The sequence below is a fragment of the Eutrigla gurnardus genome (assembly GCF_963514095.1).
Source record: "Eutrigla gurnardus genome assembly, chromosome: 4".
NCBI lineage: Eukaryota > Metazoa > Chordata > Actinopteri > Perciformes > Triglidae > Eutrigla > Eutrigla gurnardus.
Genome location: NC_139918.1, coordinates 25,317,791 through 25,331,484, shown reverse-complemented (window position 1 = coordinate 25,331,484; position 13,694 = coordinate 25,317,791). Strand labels below are relative to the sequence as shown.

The following is a 13,694-nucleotide window of genomic DNA, read 5'->3' as shown; positions in this document are numbered from 1 at the left end:
GCACCCCCCCCCCCTTCAAGTTCTTGCAGGTCAAATGTGCATGAACAGCATGTCTGAGCTTGTAGTCTGACAGATGAGTCATGCTCTCCCTTTAGACTGTGGACCTGTGACTTTACCACACAAGTATGACGAATCAACGGATCATACCGATACCAATACTGATATCGGCTATCGGTCCTCTAGAGACTGTGACATATCTGAATCAGGCATCGAAGACAATGGGCCGATCTGACAGAGGATACCATTATTTTCATAAATAACAATTCAATATTTTATTTTGCTTAAGAGAATGAAGAAAGCAATGTTGAAGTCAAGCCTGGTCTTGCCTTTCACATAAAAGTATAACCGTATTACACTGTATAAATTAAACTCACTTGGTATCGGCCGATAGCTGAAGCCGCGGCATCGGTATCGTGAGGGAAAAAGGTTGTATTGGTGTGTCCTTGGAATCAACAGATTGATTCATTGACTTATTAATAGTTTATTACCATTAAACTGTTTCGCTGAAAGGTTAGAGGCTGGGAGATTGTATGACACCGCAGCTCCCCCCCCCCCCTCCTGTAACCCAAGAGGACCAGTGCCGAGTGTGAGATTGCCTTATGTACAGTATTTCTACTAATTAAAACAAGGATATGTAATCTACACATGTGTCACTATGTCACATATCTGTGTGGTGACCTGTCTGAAACCCAAGCCCGTGGTGGGATTAAAATGCTCTGCCTGAGAAGATAGTTGATGAGGTCCAGTGGTAAGTTTGCCAAGATAGTACGGCACCACAGCTCCGTGGTATGAGAACAGTGTCTCCTACCTCATTATCACAATATTACCACATCTTCAAGCATGCACATATGCACACCCGCCTCCACGGCCAGCATGCACACAGTCAAACCTGGTAACCCGGCTATATGACTCGTTTCAAACATGTTTTATACATGTGAAATCAAGAATTTAGCACCTTGTTTTTACAGTTTACCATAATCTGTTACAGCTACCGTGTGCAAGATTTGTTCATTTCAGGTAGAGTTAAGTGTTGGACCGTTTTATTGGACAAAAGTCATTGTAATGACACAACAAGCCTCAACTCAACAATATTTATCCAATGGGACTAAAATTAATTTACAAGGATTTTATGGTCGTTTTAAAGACGGGCTCATATTTGCACACAAGGCATTTGGTTTCCCTTGAAACTTGTTTGTCATTGAGTTGTGACATACGAGCATTAGCTGATTCTGAGGGATCATATCTCAGACTAGAGATTCAGAAATGCTGTATTCTTAGTTAATAGAAAATACTCATTATAAATATAAAATATATTGTCTTAAAGTCATTGCATTTTCTCTGTGAAGCTATAGTATTGTCAGGATCTATTGATGTTGTTGTGATACACATTTCTGCCACCAGAGGCTGAAGTTTTCCAACTTAAGTAGGACGATAAGCCGTCTTGTTTTCTTCCAGGCGAGTTTAAATCTGCACTCAAAACCCAAGGCACGTAATATATTGGATGCTAGCAAAATATGTAAATGAAACTCACCTGGAAGAAATGGTTTTAGTCTGGAGTTCATAACATTGGATAGTGTTGCAATCAGCCTCTTGTGGCTGAAATGAGTATTACAACAAACATTTTAAAAGAGGATCCTGTGGAGAAAACAATTAGCCTCAGAATTACCAGATTTTCCCAGGCTTTGCGGCATGCGTTGTTATCGTTTTTTGGGATCACCAAAATCAGAGTGGTTTTAAGTAATAATTAACAAATAACTTACTACCACATCTTCTATTAGAACTACTAGAACTACTCCTATTACTGATCCGACAGTATAATAAGTTTGTCCACCCCTTGTATTGTATACACACTTCAACCATGTTAATCTGTGATGGCTGCCCGGTGCCACATTTCTGTGCTGAGTTTTGGCAAACCAGCTTTGATGCCGTGGCCTTGAATACCAGACTCAGACTGTGACAATACTGCTCAGTTAGGCAGACACGGTATACACGCTATCCCTCTCCGAGTGGAGAGTGGCCTAGAAAAAAAAAACCCTATAGCTGTGACTTACATCGCAAAGCTGCCACTTATTTTGAATCAGTTATTGTGGAGGCGTCTCCATGGTGACTAATTGTGCCAGTAAAACATTGGGTTGCCGTGCAGAATGTAAAGTGGAAATAGCTTCTTATGATTAAACCCGGTGATCTCAGAGCAGCAGCCTTGGCATAGAATCGGTGGAAAGATATGGTTTAATATTCTCAACCCAGAGACAAAATACATACGCAAGTACAGGACAAAAGGCCTCCTCTGCTTTGCCACTGTTTCTTATTTATTTTTTCAAATCCATTTAATACCTTGTTTATGCCGAGCAGAGAGCACGTCAGATGAACAACACAAGGCCACAGACAAAGCAAGCCTGTTCATTTATTCCAGTATAGTTAGCTGGACAATTATGTGTTTTGAATTTCAGAGTTTTTTAGGACTTCCTTTTGGAAATTAAAGATAATTGCTCCATGCAGAATAGCCTCAATCCATCCAGACTTCATTTCCCAAGAGGCTCTACCGACGAGAGTATGTGACATGGTAATGATAGCCACCCACGCTGAGTGTGGTCAAAATCCAGATTCAGACACTGTGGTCAGCACAGAACAATCCAACTCAATCCACTATCATGCCATGGTAGTTACGACTTTTAAAAAGCTGCTTGGTTTCTTGTGTTTTTGTTGTTATCATCCCCCGTTTCCCAGTACAGAAACCCACAGCGACTGTATTTGATTTATAGCAGAATGAAGAAACCCGATGCATTTGTTACCGTGGGAGAGAAACTTGATGGAGAACAGGAAAAATAAGTTGAAAATGAGTGAATCGTGGGATTTTTTTTTTTTTTGTTTGTCAGAAGGGAGTGTGGAGAGGAAGAAAGGTGGTCTCTTGCCCTACTTCTGTATATTCAGAGAGGGGACATGTTTGAAGTGAGAGCCATGGAGAGACCGGGAAGTTCTCCGGACCCAGGGGCCAAATGAATCCAGATGTCAGAGCATGTTCACAAGGTGGAGTCCACTTGTACAGTAGTTGTTTTTCCCCCCTTGTTCAAAAGGTTCTTCAGTCGCTTCTTTTTTTATTCCCTTTTTTCCTGGCAGTCTCCAGCTCTCTTCCCTTTTTTTTTCTTCTTCTCCCCCACCCGTTCATGTTCTGTCTCTGTGTCACCCTCTTGGAAAATAAAAATAATTTTTTTAACAAGTACGGAATGTCCTCAGGCTTTAATGATGCTGTCAGAAACTCCTTTGAAATATCTGCATCCAGTCACGCTTGCTCTTCAGAAGTCAAATTTGCCTTCTTGAGAAAAATGGATTGTCTTGTCGAGAGTAAAGATTCAATGGTTTGAATGTCTGACTGGCAGGCGAGCCCACGGAGGACCTCACACTGAGACTCTGCAGCCCCCCCACCCTCTGCAAATCTAATGTTTTATGTGATTTTTGTTGCTCCTCTCTGCCTGTTTTCCAGTCAGCCAACTTGTCACCCGTCACTTTACAGTAATAATCCCTAACAGACCGTTACTCGCCGTGTCTGTCTGCTTTATTTCTGTCACACACAGTCACGCTCCCTCGAGGCCGTCTAACAGGCTGCGACTCTGAATGTTATGTGTGCAGGAGCAAGCTCTGATCGCCGTGGCGATGATGATGATGATGATAGCGATGATGATGATGAAGGTGGTGGTGGTGCTTTCTGGTGCGTTACGAATGAGTTGTGCCTTTTTGCCGGCCGGTGGGGAGTCCTCCGTGTGTCACAGACGGCGGTCATATTAGTGCAGCTGTTGAAGAGGACATGACTGTTGTTATCCTTCTGTCTGTGAGCTGGGAGGGGCTGGACACACACACACACACACACACACACACACACACACACTCATTTGGTAACAATCGCTGTGCTGAGATTGATTCACAATGCAGAAAGGTATTCTTATGAATGAATATGTTTTTGTAAATGTAAAGCAAACATTTTTTTAGAAAGTTCACGCGGTTGATGATTGATAACGTTTGGTTAGTGTGTGTGTGTGTGTGTGTGTGTGTGTGGCACCCTCCTTCTCCTGTCTCAATTTCTGTACAGTTGCTACTGCTCCTTCATGTCCTGTCATACTTTTAAGCTGACATCACACCCTAGTGTTGTGTCCAGGACAGAGGACATGCACACACACACACACACACACACACACACACACACACACACACACACACACACACACACACACAGAGAAGACAATGTGTGTGGTGAGTTTCTGAGAAGTAGGATGGAAGGATACAAGATGAAGCCTCTCTGGTAGAAGTGAGCCTTAGTTGTTGCCTTCTTGTTTTTTTTGGCTGTCACCATCTTGCTTGTTTTATACTTTTTTATAACCAGAAGTGACACGAGAGAGAGTGGAGCTAAAGTATAAAATGTCACCATAATTTATAAACTGAACATCACGCTGTATTGGAGTAGACTAGGCGCCAACCTCCGTGTCTGAAAAGTTAAACCAATGTGGAAATGCCTTAAAACATGCACTCTTTCAAAAGAGCCTTCGTTGTGACGACTCCAAAATAGAAGTCTGATTGTGTAAACATCCATGAGAAAATGGCCCTACTTCTGTCTTGATTTATTACCTCAGTAAACATTGTAAAACATTTATGGTCACAATTTAGTTCCAAGTCTTCTTCAAAACAGCCTGATGTTCATTTAGTAAATTATGGAAATTAGTGAACTAGCAATTGAAGATGATAAATTCAAAGTTTATTGTGGTAATACATCAAGGAAGGTCATTTTCTGATATACAATGCAACCAGTGGATTGGCCCCCTGCTGGCCATTAGAGAGAATGCAAGACAGTCTTTTCTCTGTTTCTGTGTTTTTTTGATCAAACTAATATATTTCCATACATTTCAAGACTCTTCTCTTGTAAACCATTAACCATATCCAGGGTATGTACAGGGGCTGGAAATCATTGAAAACACTTGAATGTTAGTGTGGTGTTTTCAAGGTTTGAAAAGTGCTTGAAATGTGTGTTCTATGTGATGACATATATGATAGAACAGAGAAAAGAAGATCTCCATATTTGAGGGACTGAAAACAGCATTTTCTGCATGAAAAATGACTTTTGATGATGAACAGATGATGAAAATAGTTGGTGATTATATTTCTGTGGATCTGTTAGTGGAATTAGTTTTCCTTTCATTTGTGGTCCTTCTGTAAAAAGCTGTCTCCAAACATCATGTTGGTTGTTTAGAGGACAATAACATCTCATTTAATGTGATCAACAAGTGACATAATAAGTAGACTGAATACTGACCATTGGATTGATACAAATATGGAGTTTACCACAGCTGGAAGGGGCTGGAAAAGCATGGAAATGCACCTTGAAATGCCTGAAAAGTGCTTGAATTTGACTTTGGAGAAGGTGTAGGAAGTATATCAGTGAGCAGTGAAATGTGAATAGACAACATGGAGAGAAAATGAGTTAACCCCCCTCGCTCGCCCTTCTGTCATTCTGCCATTCTCCTCTGTTACAGTACCTCGCTTAGCAAGAACTGGCACTTCATTGGCTCTAATCTCTGCCTCCACACTGACATCATTGATTGCTTTCCAGCTTCCCTCGCTCATCAGGAAATGACATAAGAGCTGGATGACTCTACCGGTGTGTGTGTGTGTGTGTGTGTGTGTGTGTGTGTGTGTGTGTGTGTGTGTGTGTGTGTGTGTGTGTGTGTGTGTGTGTGTGTGTGTGTGTGTGTGTGTGTGTGTGTGTGTGTGTGGCAGGCGGGTGGCCAGTCACATACCACTGCCGAGTCTGGAATATACAGTATTTGCCACAGAAAATGCAAACTGTATTGAAGTCTCTGGCTTCACATATCAGGATTAAAAATAGGAAAGATTTTTTATTGCTGTGTAACGTTTTCAAGCACCGGGCTCTTCCTTTTAGACTTGAAGAGTCGCCATATTAAACACCCATAATGCATTTACAAGCACGTGTGCTTGTATCATTTAAATATTAATATATGATAAAAGCATTGGTGCTCCAGACGTTACACAACAATAAAACCCCTTCTAGCTGGAGATATGTGGTGTCTGTGTGTTTTATTACGATTTCCAGGTCCATGCAATCATTTATAATACATATCATTCTTCTCAATTAGCCATCTGTAAATGCACATTTGTAGCCCACAACAAGGCATCACGGACTCAGTTAATAGTACAGAAGCGAGCAAGGACTCACTGGATATTATTACATTATACTCTCATATAGACCTAACCGTGTTTTTAAAATAAAGTAAGATAAGAACATAAACTATACAAATAGTTGGGGTAAACCTTAAAGACACAAATCCCTCTAGGAAGGGGATAAGAAAACAAAAGGGACACAAAAATCCACTTTAGACAAACAAGGGTGTAACACACATTATCCATCTTTCCCGTGTTTTTTTAAATTTTCAATAAAAACACATTTATTAGGGTGATGACTTCATAGATAATGATATCCAACCACTGATTTCCACTGATGCCCGTACCCGTTTCAGATTTCCAATATTCCTCACAAATAAAAATGATCTCTTATCTCTTATCCCTGCAGACATGTTCCAGTACCTCCTGTCCTTCTCTCAGGGCCATCTCAGCTCTCTGTTGGAGGGAACCTACTCGTCCCTGTCCCGCCACGCCCTTCCCCACGTCAACCAGCTGTTCTCCTCCCTCTCCCTCTACCTCCGCGGCGCCAACGTCTCCGTGGAGGCATCCATTCACCAGTTCTTCAACAACCTCTTCCCGCTCGTCTACACGCGGCTCATCAACCCGGGCCTCGACGGCACCGCGGCGGTGGCGATGGGCGGCGAGATGGCCGACTGCCTCCGTCAGATCAGGCAGGACGTCAACCCGTTCGGGCCTCACCCGGCCGCCATGGCCCAGGAGCTGGCCGGAGCCCTGGGGGCCGGCAGACAGCTGGGCCTGGCCCTGGAGGAAGGCCTGGAGGTGATGAACGCCACCGAACACGTCAGCATGAGCAAGGAGTGCGTGAAGGGCCTGGTGAAGATGGTGTACTGCTCCCACTGCAGAGGCCTGACGCTCATCAAGCCCTGCGTGGGCTACTGTCTGAATGTGATGCGGGGCTGCCTGGCCAGCGTGTCGGAGCTGGATCAGCCCTGGAGGAGATACACCAGCCTGCTGGAGCAGCTGACCCACGCCATGGCCGGCCACCACAGTCTGGAACTAGCCCTGCTGGGAGTCAGGGGCCACGTGAACGAGGCCCTGCTGTACGCACAGTTCCACGGTCCGCTCATCACGGCCACGGTGAGTACGAGCACTCCATCAGCCTTCATGGCACACGCCAAAAACCTTTTTGGTTTTATACATATACCTTGGCAATATTCACTGTATTGATTGGAAAGGCTTTTGCAGGCTGCTAGTGGGCTATGAGCTCATTTTTTCCACTAAATGCAACACAGAACCCTGCACACAGCATGAATGTTTGCACAGCATTTAAACTATTCAGACAAAAATAATATTTACACAAAAAAACTAAAACAAAAAATCGAGAGAGAAGGACTAATTTTCCAAAATGGCAAGTCACCGTTATTGTTTAGTTTGTGACTATGGGGGGATATTATAAATTCCTCATAGACTATAATAAAGTGGTAGATAAAAAGGGGATCGGGTGTCCTTCCATGCTGTGAGTACAACCATATGCCTCATGTTACATTATGGTTTTGGATTTTCACAACACAAAGACGGTTTCACGGACGACTGCCAGACATTTCTTAATATCATCATCTGCAGTTTAATCTACAGTTGTGCGTTTGTTTAGCAACATATCTGGGATGTGTATTAGGTTTCCAGCAAGCGTCGCGGTTTAGCTACAGTTGACTGTATCAACAAACAAAAAAACATTTACAGTTGTATGTCATTTTTCAATGTAAAAAAAAAAGCACTGCGGCTCGAAACTCAATATCATATATTTGTAATAGTGTCCTCATCTTGCACGTATCCCTGCAAACACAAAGGAGATGCATACTGTGATCTTTACCTTTTACATTTCAAACCTTTCTCTCTATACAAGGTGGGTGTAAAGTAACCTGAGTCACACACCGAGGAGCACGACGTGATTAGAAGAGATTTATGTTCATCATCAAGAGGAACATTTTTTTTAAACTAGCATTCAGTCCCCCGTTGCACTTTGCTCTCTCCTCTAAAGTTCAGACGTGGTTGTCAACACAGTGTTCAATGTTTTTAGATTAATCTACGAGTGCACTTATACATGTCTCCCCCCCCGAGGTACGAGTTCTGGACATTGTACTTCCCTTAGCGGCCCCTTCACAGAACTGAGTAGGTGGCTGGACTTGACTTCAGAGAGTCGTGGGAATATTCTGTGTCATTCTAGTTTAATCTCCCAGTCTGTATCCCCCTCCTGTCCCTCCATCTCATTATTAACGGGTTACAGATATGAGGTTTGATATGTATATCCTGTCGACACCTTGAGTCGGGCTTTCTGTGATGAACTGAATGGAAAGTGGGACCGGTGAAGGGGAAAGAACAATGCTTTGAATGTTGGTGGGGTTAGGTCTATGTAGGGTGCAGTTGTGGTGTAATATTTAATGAGACCACTTGTAGACAAGTTTACACTGGAAACGTTCCCAGCGCTGTACTTAAAAGCTGTGAGACAATACTATAAAACGCCATAACGTGCAAGCATTACTCTTGGGCTTGACTTTTCTCTGACTTCATGTACACTGCAGTTTTTCCAAATGAACTGGTGTCTCAGACTCGCGGTCACTGTGGTGGTTTTTAGTGGAGATAAAGTGTGCTGGTCAGGTTTGCTTTAAATAAGCATATATTATATATATTAAAAGGAGCAACAAACGTGTAGGATTTAGTGGCATCTAGTGGTGAGGTTGCAGATTGCAAACGAGTTAATTTCCCTCCAATCACCCCTCCCTTTCCAAGTGTGTCGGAGGGCTACGGTGGCCTTCAGGTAATGTCAAAATTATGGAAGTCCCACGTTGGAGCCAGTATTTAGTTTGTTCATGCTGGGTTGTCATAGAAACAAGGCATGTCATACTGGTTAGTTTTATGATGAGGACACCCTCCCCATGTTGATTATACACAAACTGAATATTGTATTCCAATAGATCCCTCTTAATCCTACACACTGGCCCTTTAAATTGAAAGAAGTTGCATTGCTTTTGGCAGAGGCCATCTAAACTCCTGCTAACACCAAGCTAACGGCTCCACACCAAATTTGATAATCATCTGCCCGTCCAACTCCTGGTAGGCTAACAAGCAGACGCCCCTTCCAACACGTCAAAGTAATGGCTCATTACTGGGATTTCTAACTTCCATGTGATTGCATTACTGGAGGAGAGGAATGACTCGTACTTTACCAACGCTACATTACTGTCAGATACTCCCGCGGAGGTAGAGATTCATAGTGTTGCAGAGTGAACTGGAACAAACGTCGGCCCGGGAGATGGAAAAACTACGTTTAAATATGTTCAGCAATCCGGAAAAATGGTTGGCAGTCACATAAACATCGCAGTAATTTGTAGTTAATGGTCTTAAACATGCGAAAAGCACTGGTGTGGTCCTTCTTTTAAAAGTTGTAAAGGAACATCACAGATTGTGAATGATTCTGCATTAAACACACAAACACACACACACACACACACACACACACACACACACACACACACACACACACACACACACACACATCCAAATGCATATACACTTCATGCACACATGCATGTGCAGACAGAGGAGGGTTTGGTTGCCGGGCTTGAAGACTGACCAAATGCAACTATGCAGAGAGAGAGACCCAGCTTGTATTTTCGTGTGTGTATATGTACTGTGTGTGTGTGTGTGTGTGTGTGTGTGTGTGTGTGTGCGTGCGTGCGCCTTTGCCTGCTTGGTATTCATGGGGTGGCGGGCGAGCCAGAAGCAGGACAAGTGGGACAAAATTGAAAGGGTTCCAGCTAGGCCATACAAACTAGACCCAGCTGGCTGGAAAAAAGGGGGCCAAGAGAAATTGTTGCAGGGGAAAAAAGAGGTGGCCCCCAGTTGGACACTGGTGGCACCCCTTTTTCTGTGCTCTCATTGCTTCACGCAGGCTGGAGGGCAAACACACACTTACTCTTACACACACACACACACACACACACACACGTGTATTACCCAGAAGCTACGGCCTTCTTAAATCGCAGCCTGTTTTTATAAAGCCACAGTGGCCCGTCAAGGAAAACTGTTAAGTCTCCGGTGCACAACTACTGTGTCAGCGTAGCCACCTTCACCCCCTTCACACCTCTGTATCCCCCCTCCTCCCCCATCTCCCCCATCTCCCAAATGAACTACTAATGTTCTCATTTTTATATAAACTATCCTTACTATCTTACTGCAAAGCAAATAAAAGTGCAAATGCCTCGCTCTTACTTTGCTCTGTTATAACTCACCCCTGAATGTGCAGGAAACAAAGAAGTAACTCTGTATTTTTTTGTCGAGTCAGAATATTATATTGAGTTGTTATTAAAAGGAATTATTGCGACTCGTGTGGTTTAACACTGGGATATTATCCCAAACCGGGGTTTTTTTGTGTGGTTTGCTTGCCTGCCTGCTCTCCTCCTGCAGAGAGCTGCAGACTACACAAGAGTCTGCTCTATATGTCGCAATACGTCATCGGGGAGGGTGACGCGAGGTCATAACGCGTATGTACTGTACGGGTATCAGGTTTTCAGGGGTCCTGGATGTGCGGGCCCACCCTGTGACAATACAAGTGAGACTGAAAGGCAGCTATTGATGGTTTTGGGGGTGGGTGGGGGGGAGGGCAGTAGTAGGACAGATACTGTTTTAACACATTCCTGCTCTTATTGAGATGGAGCGTGAACGGGGGTCGAAAGGGAAGTGGTTATGGTTATGGATATTGGGAGGGGGGAGGGGGGGGAGCCTTGAGCTGGATTATGCCGAGTAGACATAATTAAGCGTAAATTGGAAAATGTCCAGTAAAAGTGGCTGCTCTTATTAGGCCCCAGTGAGCGTTAAGTGAGAGTTTTTTTCCTCCTACTGAATGCTGCCCTGTTGAATTCATATGAGAGTTTCTGCTCCAGAGGCCGCGGGCTGCTGTTTATTGACACGGCCGTTAAAAAAAAAAACCCTACGTGGCTCATATGACCTGGAGGGGAACTTTATATCTTCTACTTTGCTCAAAAAGATGAGTCGTAACACACGAGCACGGTTTCTCTCATCCACTCGCTCACTCATTCATCCAGTTTGCTCACTGAGAGCTTTATAGTCTGCTTATGAGAAAATAATACCCGAGGTCCAGATTAGAGCAAGTTTATATGCAGGTCTACCTTATCCGCTTGTTGGTTTTACCCCAGCTTCTCATTACAGGCTGGAGGAATGATAATAGCAGCCTGGGCCTTTTTTCGATAATGGAAACAAGGGGCCGGTTGCTGGCTGGAAGGTTTCCATTCACCGCGGCGGCACCTCAGCGGGCTGCAGCGGCTTTTCTTTTTAGTCTGTCCCACAATACGACGGAGTGTAATCGGTGTGAAAACACATTGTGTTGTTATCAAAGTATCTTATTTTACTTTTCCCCATCCCTTCTCTGCAAACCCTGTATTTTATATGATGCAACACTATCATCTAGAGTTTACCACTAGATGTCTTTGCCATGCTGTTAATAGTGTGTGTGTGTGTGTGTGTGTGTGTGTGTGTGTGTGTGTGTGTGTGTGTGTGTGTGTGTGTGTGTGTGTGTGTGTGTGTGTGTGTGGGCAGAAAATGTGATTATATCAAAATACAGGACAAGGAAATTGAAGATGTCGAATAAGATGAATGAAAACATAACAGCGGTGCTTTAATCTGATTGACGTACAGATTGTTTGGATTATAAAGAACTAAAGTTAAAGAGGTTATATGCACTTATTTCTTATCTTCACCCATCTGTTTACATTTAAGTGAGTTCTCCCGAGAGCATCCAAGTGAAGAAGACCAGAGGAAAAACCATTAGTTCTAAGATCATTACAGGTGTAACGAGGCCTGTATTCTGTTATTTTAAGATTTACCCACAATTACACAAAGATATTTTGAGTGACGGCTGTCTATCATTTTGACAGTTCAATCACAGTGTCTGCAATTAGTATGAAAGTCACTGTGCTATTGTGTCATTGTGATGATATGTAATGTAATGCATATATAATACATATATCATCTACATTCCAATCTACTATATTGACTAATGCTATATAATGTGAAGCGTTTTGCGATCCAGCACCTCCGGAGGTCACTCTATATAAAAGGATTAGCCTGGCGGGCCTCAGAGTGGTCTCTATATCTCATATTTGAGGCCGACCGCTTAGAAGAATGGCAGCTGACGGAATAAAAAGTGCGGCCATCGTGGTCGATCTATACGCTTAACCCATCTCTCTAAGTTGTGTGTGCACCGTTTGGCAGCGGGTCCGGCCCTCGGCCGACTGACAGACTTACTCAGCAGTCCATTAGCTAATGACGGTGGGTGCAGCCCTCTCTTTTCCAGCTCCTCTTCCACTCTCGCCGCTGATAATACGCTGCAGCCCTCAACACCACAAAGGGAAAAGAAGCCTGCATTTCTTTTCCCTCTGTATGAATACATTGCCGTTAACGGATTGATCGCTGGGCCATTCAATATGAATCCGAACGTAAAGCAGCGGCCCTGAATATATTATTATTCTCTGTATGCCACGACTTTGGATTGGCGGAGACGTATAATTATAGCAAATGGTGTAATTTCTCAGATATGTAGTTGATGTGGATGTTGATGAAATGTTCACAGAAAGGGGAAGTTAAAAGATGTGGGGCTTTCCTTCAGAGTCTGTTGCTCAGATAGACTGTTTCACACGACGGCAAGAAGAGTCAAAAAACACAAGAGTGTCGACAGGCATACAAATGTGTGATTTTGTCGTTTATGAGACCAATAAATATCAATGAAAAGCTTGTGTTCACAGCCTGTCACTGGACCAATCAAAGTCGTAGCTTAGATCGGGCAATGAATTTAAATGTGTGGCAGAGAGAATGTCTGTTATCTGGTAAATCCGGACACCTCATCATGTAATATTGCTTCTGTCATCTGCAAGCTGTTCTATATCACACAACAAACAAACAAAAAGAAGAAGCTTCTGTAGGATTACTGATCAGGTACCAGACAGTGGTGCATCTTCAGAGGCGCCCATAAAGTTGGAATGATTTGCAAATGTCTCGTCTTTTATAGCTTCAAATACAATCTAATTATATTTATAGTTACATATCACAACAGAAGTCATCTCAGGACACTTGATGCATTGAGCAGGACTAGAACACGCTCATGATTTTCAGAGTTTATACATTTTCAAAGTCCCAACATCACCTAGGGGCGTTACAGCGACAGTGGAGAGAGAAAAAACTGCCTTTTAGGCAGAAATCTGGTGCAGCCCAGGCCATCGGGTTCCAACTGCATTTGATGTTGTTAGTAGTAGTATTAACAGTAGTGGTAGTATTTACAGAAGCAATAGTATGAACAGTAGTAGTCAATGGGGGCAGGCACAACCACGCCGAGATGGATCCATCCCAACCATGTTGCCAAACAAATGTTATGCATGAATTAATTTCACCTGGTGAAAAGTGATTTACTGTTGCATTTAAAGAGGAATAAAATATAAGGTTGTGTCTGAAAACTAAGTATGAAACTTTATGGACAA

General features: G+C 43.2%; 1 protein-coding gene across 2 annotated transcripts in view; it reads left to right on the top strand.

Moving 5' to 3' along the window:
* gpc5c (glypican 5c) overlaps positions 1-13,694 on the top strand; it is a 98,096-nt gene that overhangs the window by 18,934 nt on the left and 65,468 nt on the right. For both annotated transcript variants that reach the window (XM_084008152.1, XM_084008151.1), the window contains exon 3: positions 6,575-7,284. In XM_084008152.1, coding sequence (XP_083864278.1) covers positions 6,575-7,284 — 710 coding nt within the window. The remainder of the gene's footprint in view (positions 1-6,574; positions 7,285-13,694) is intronic.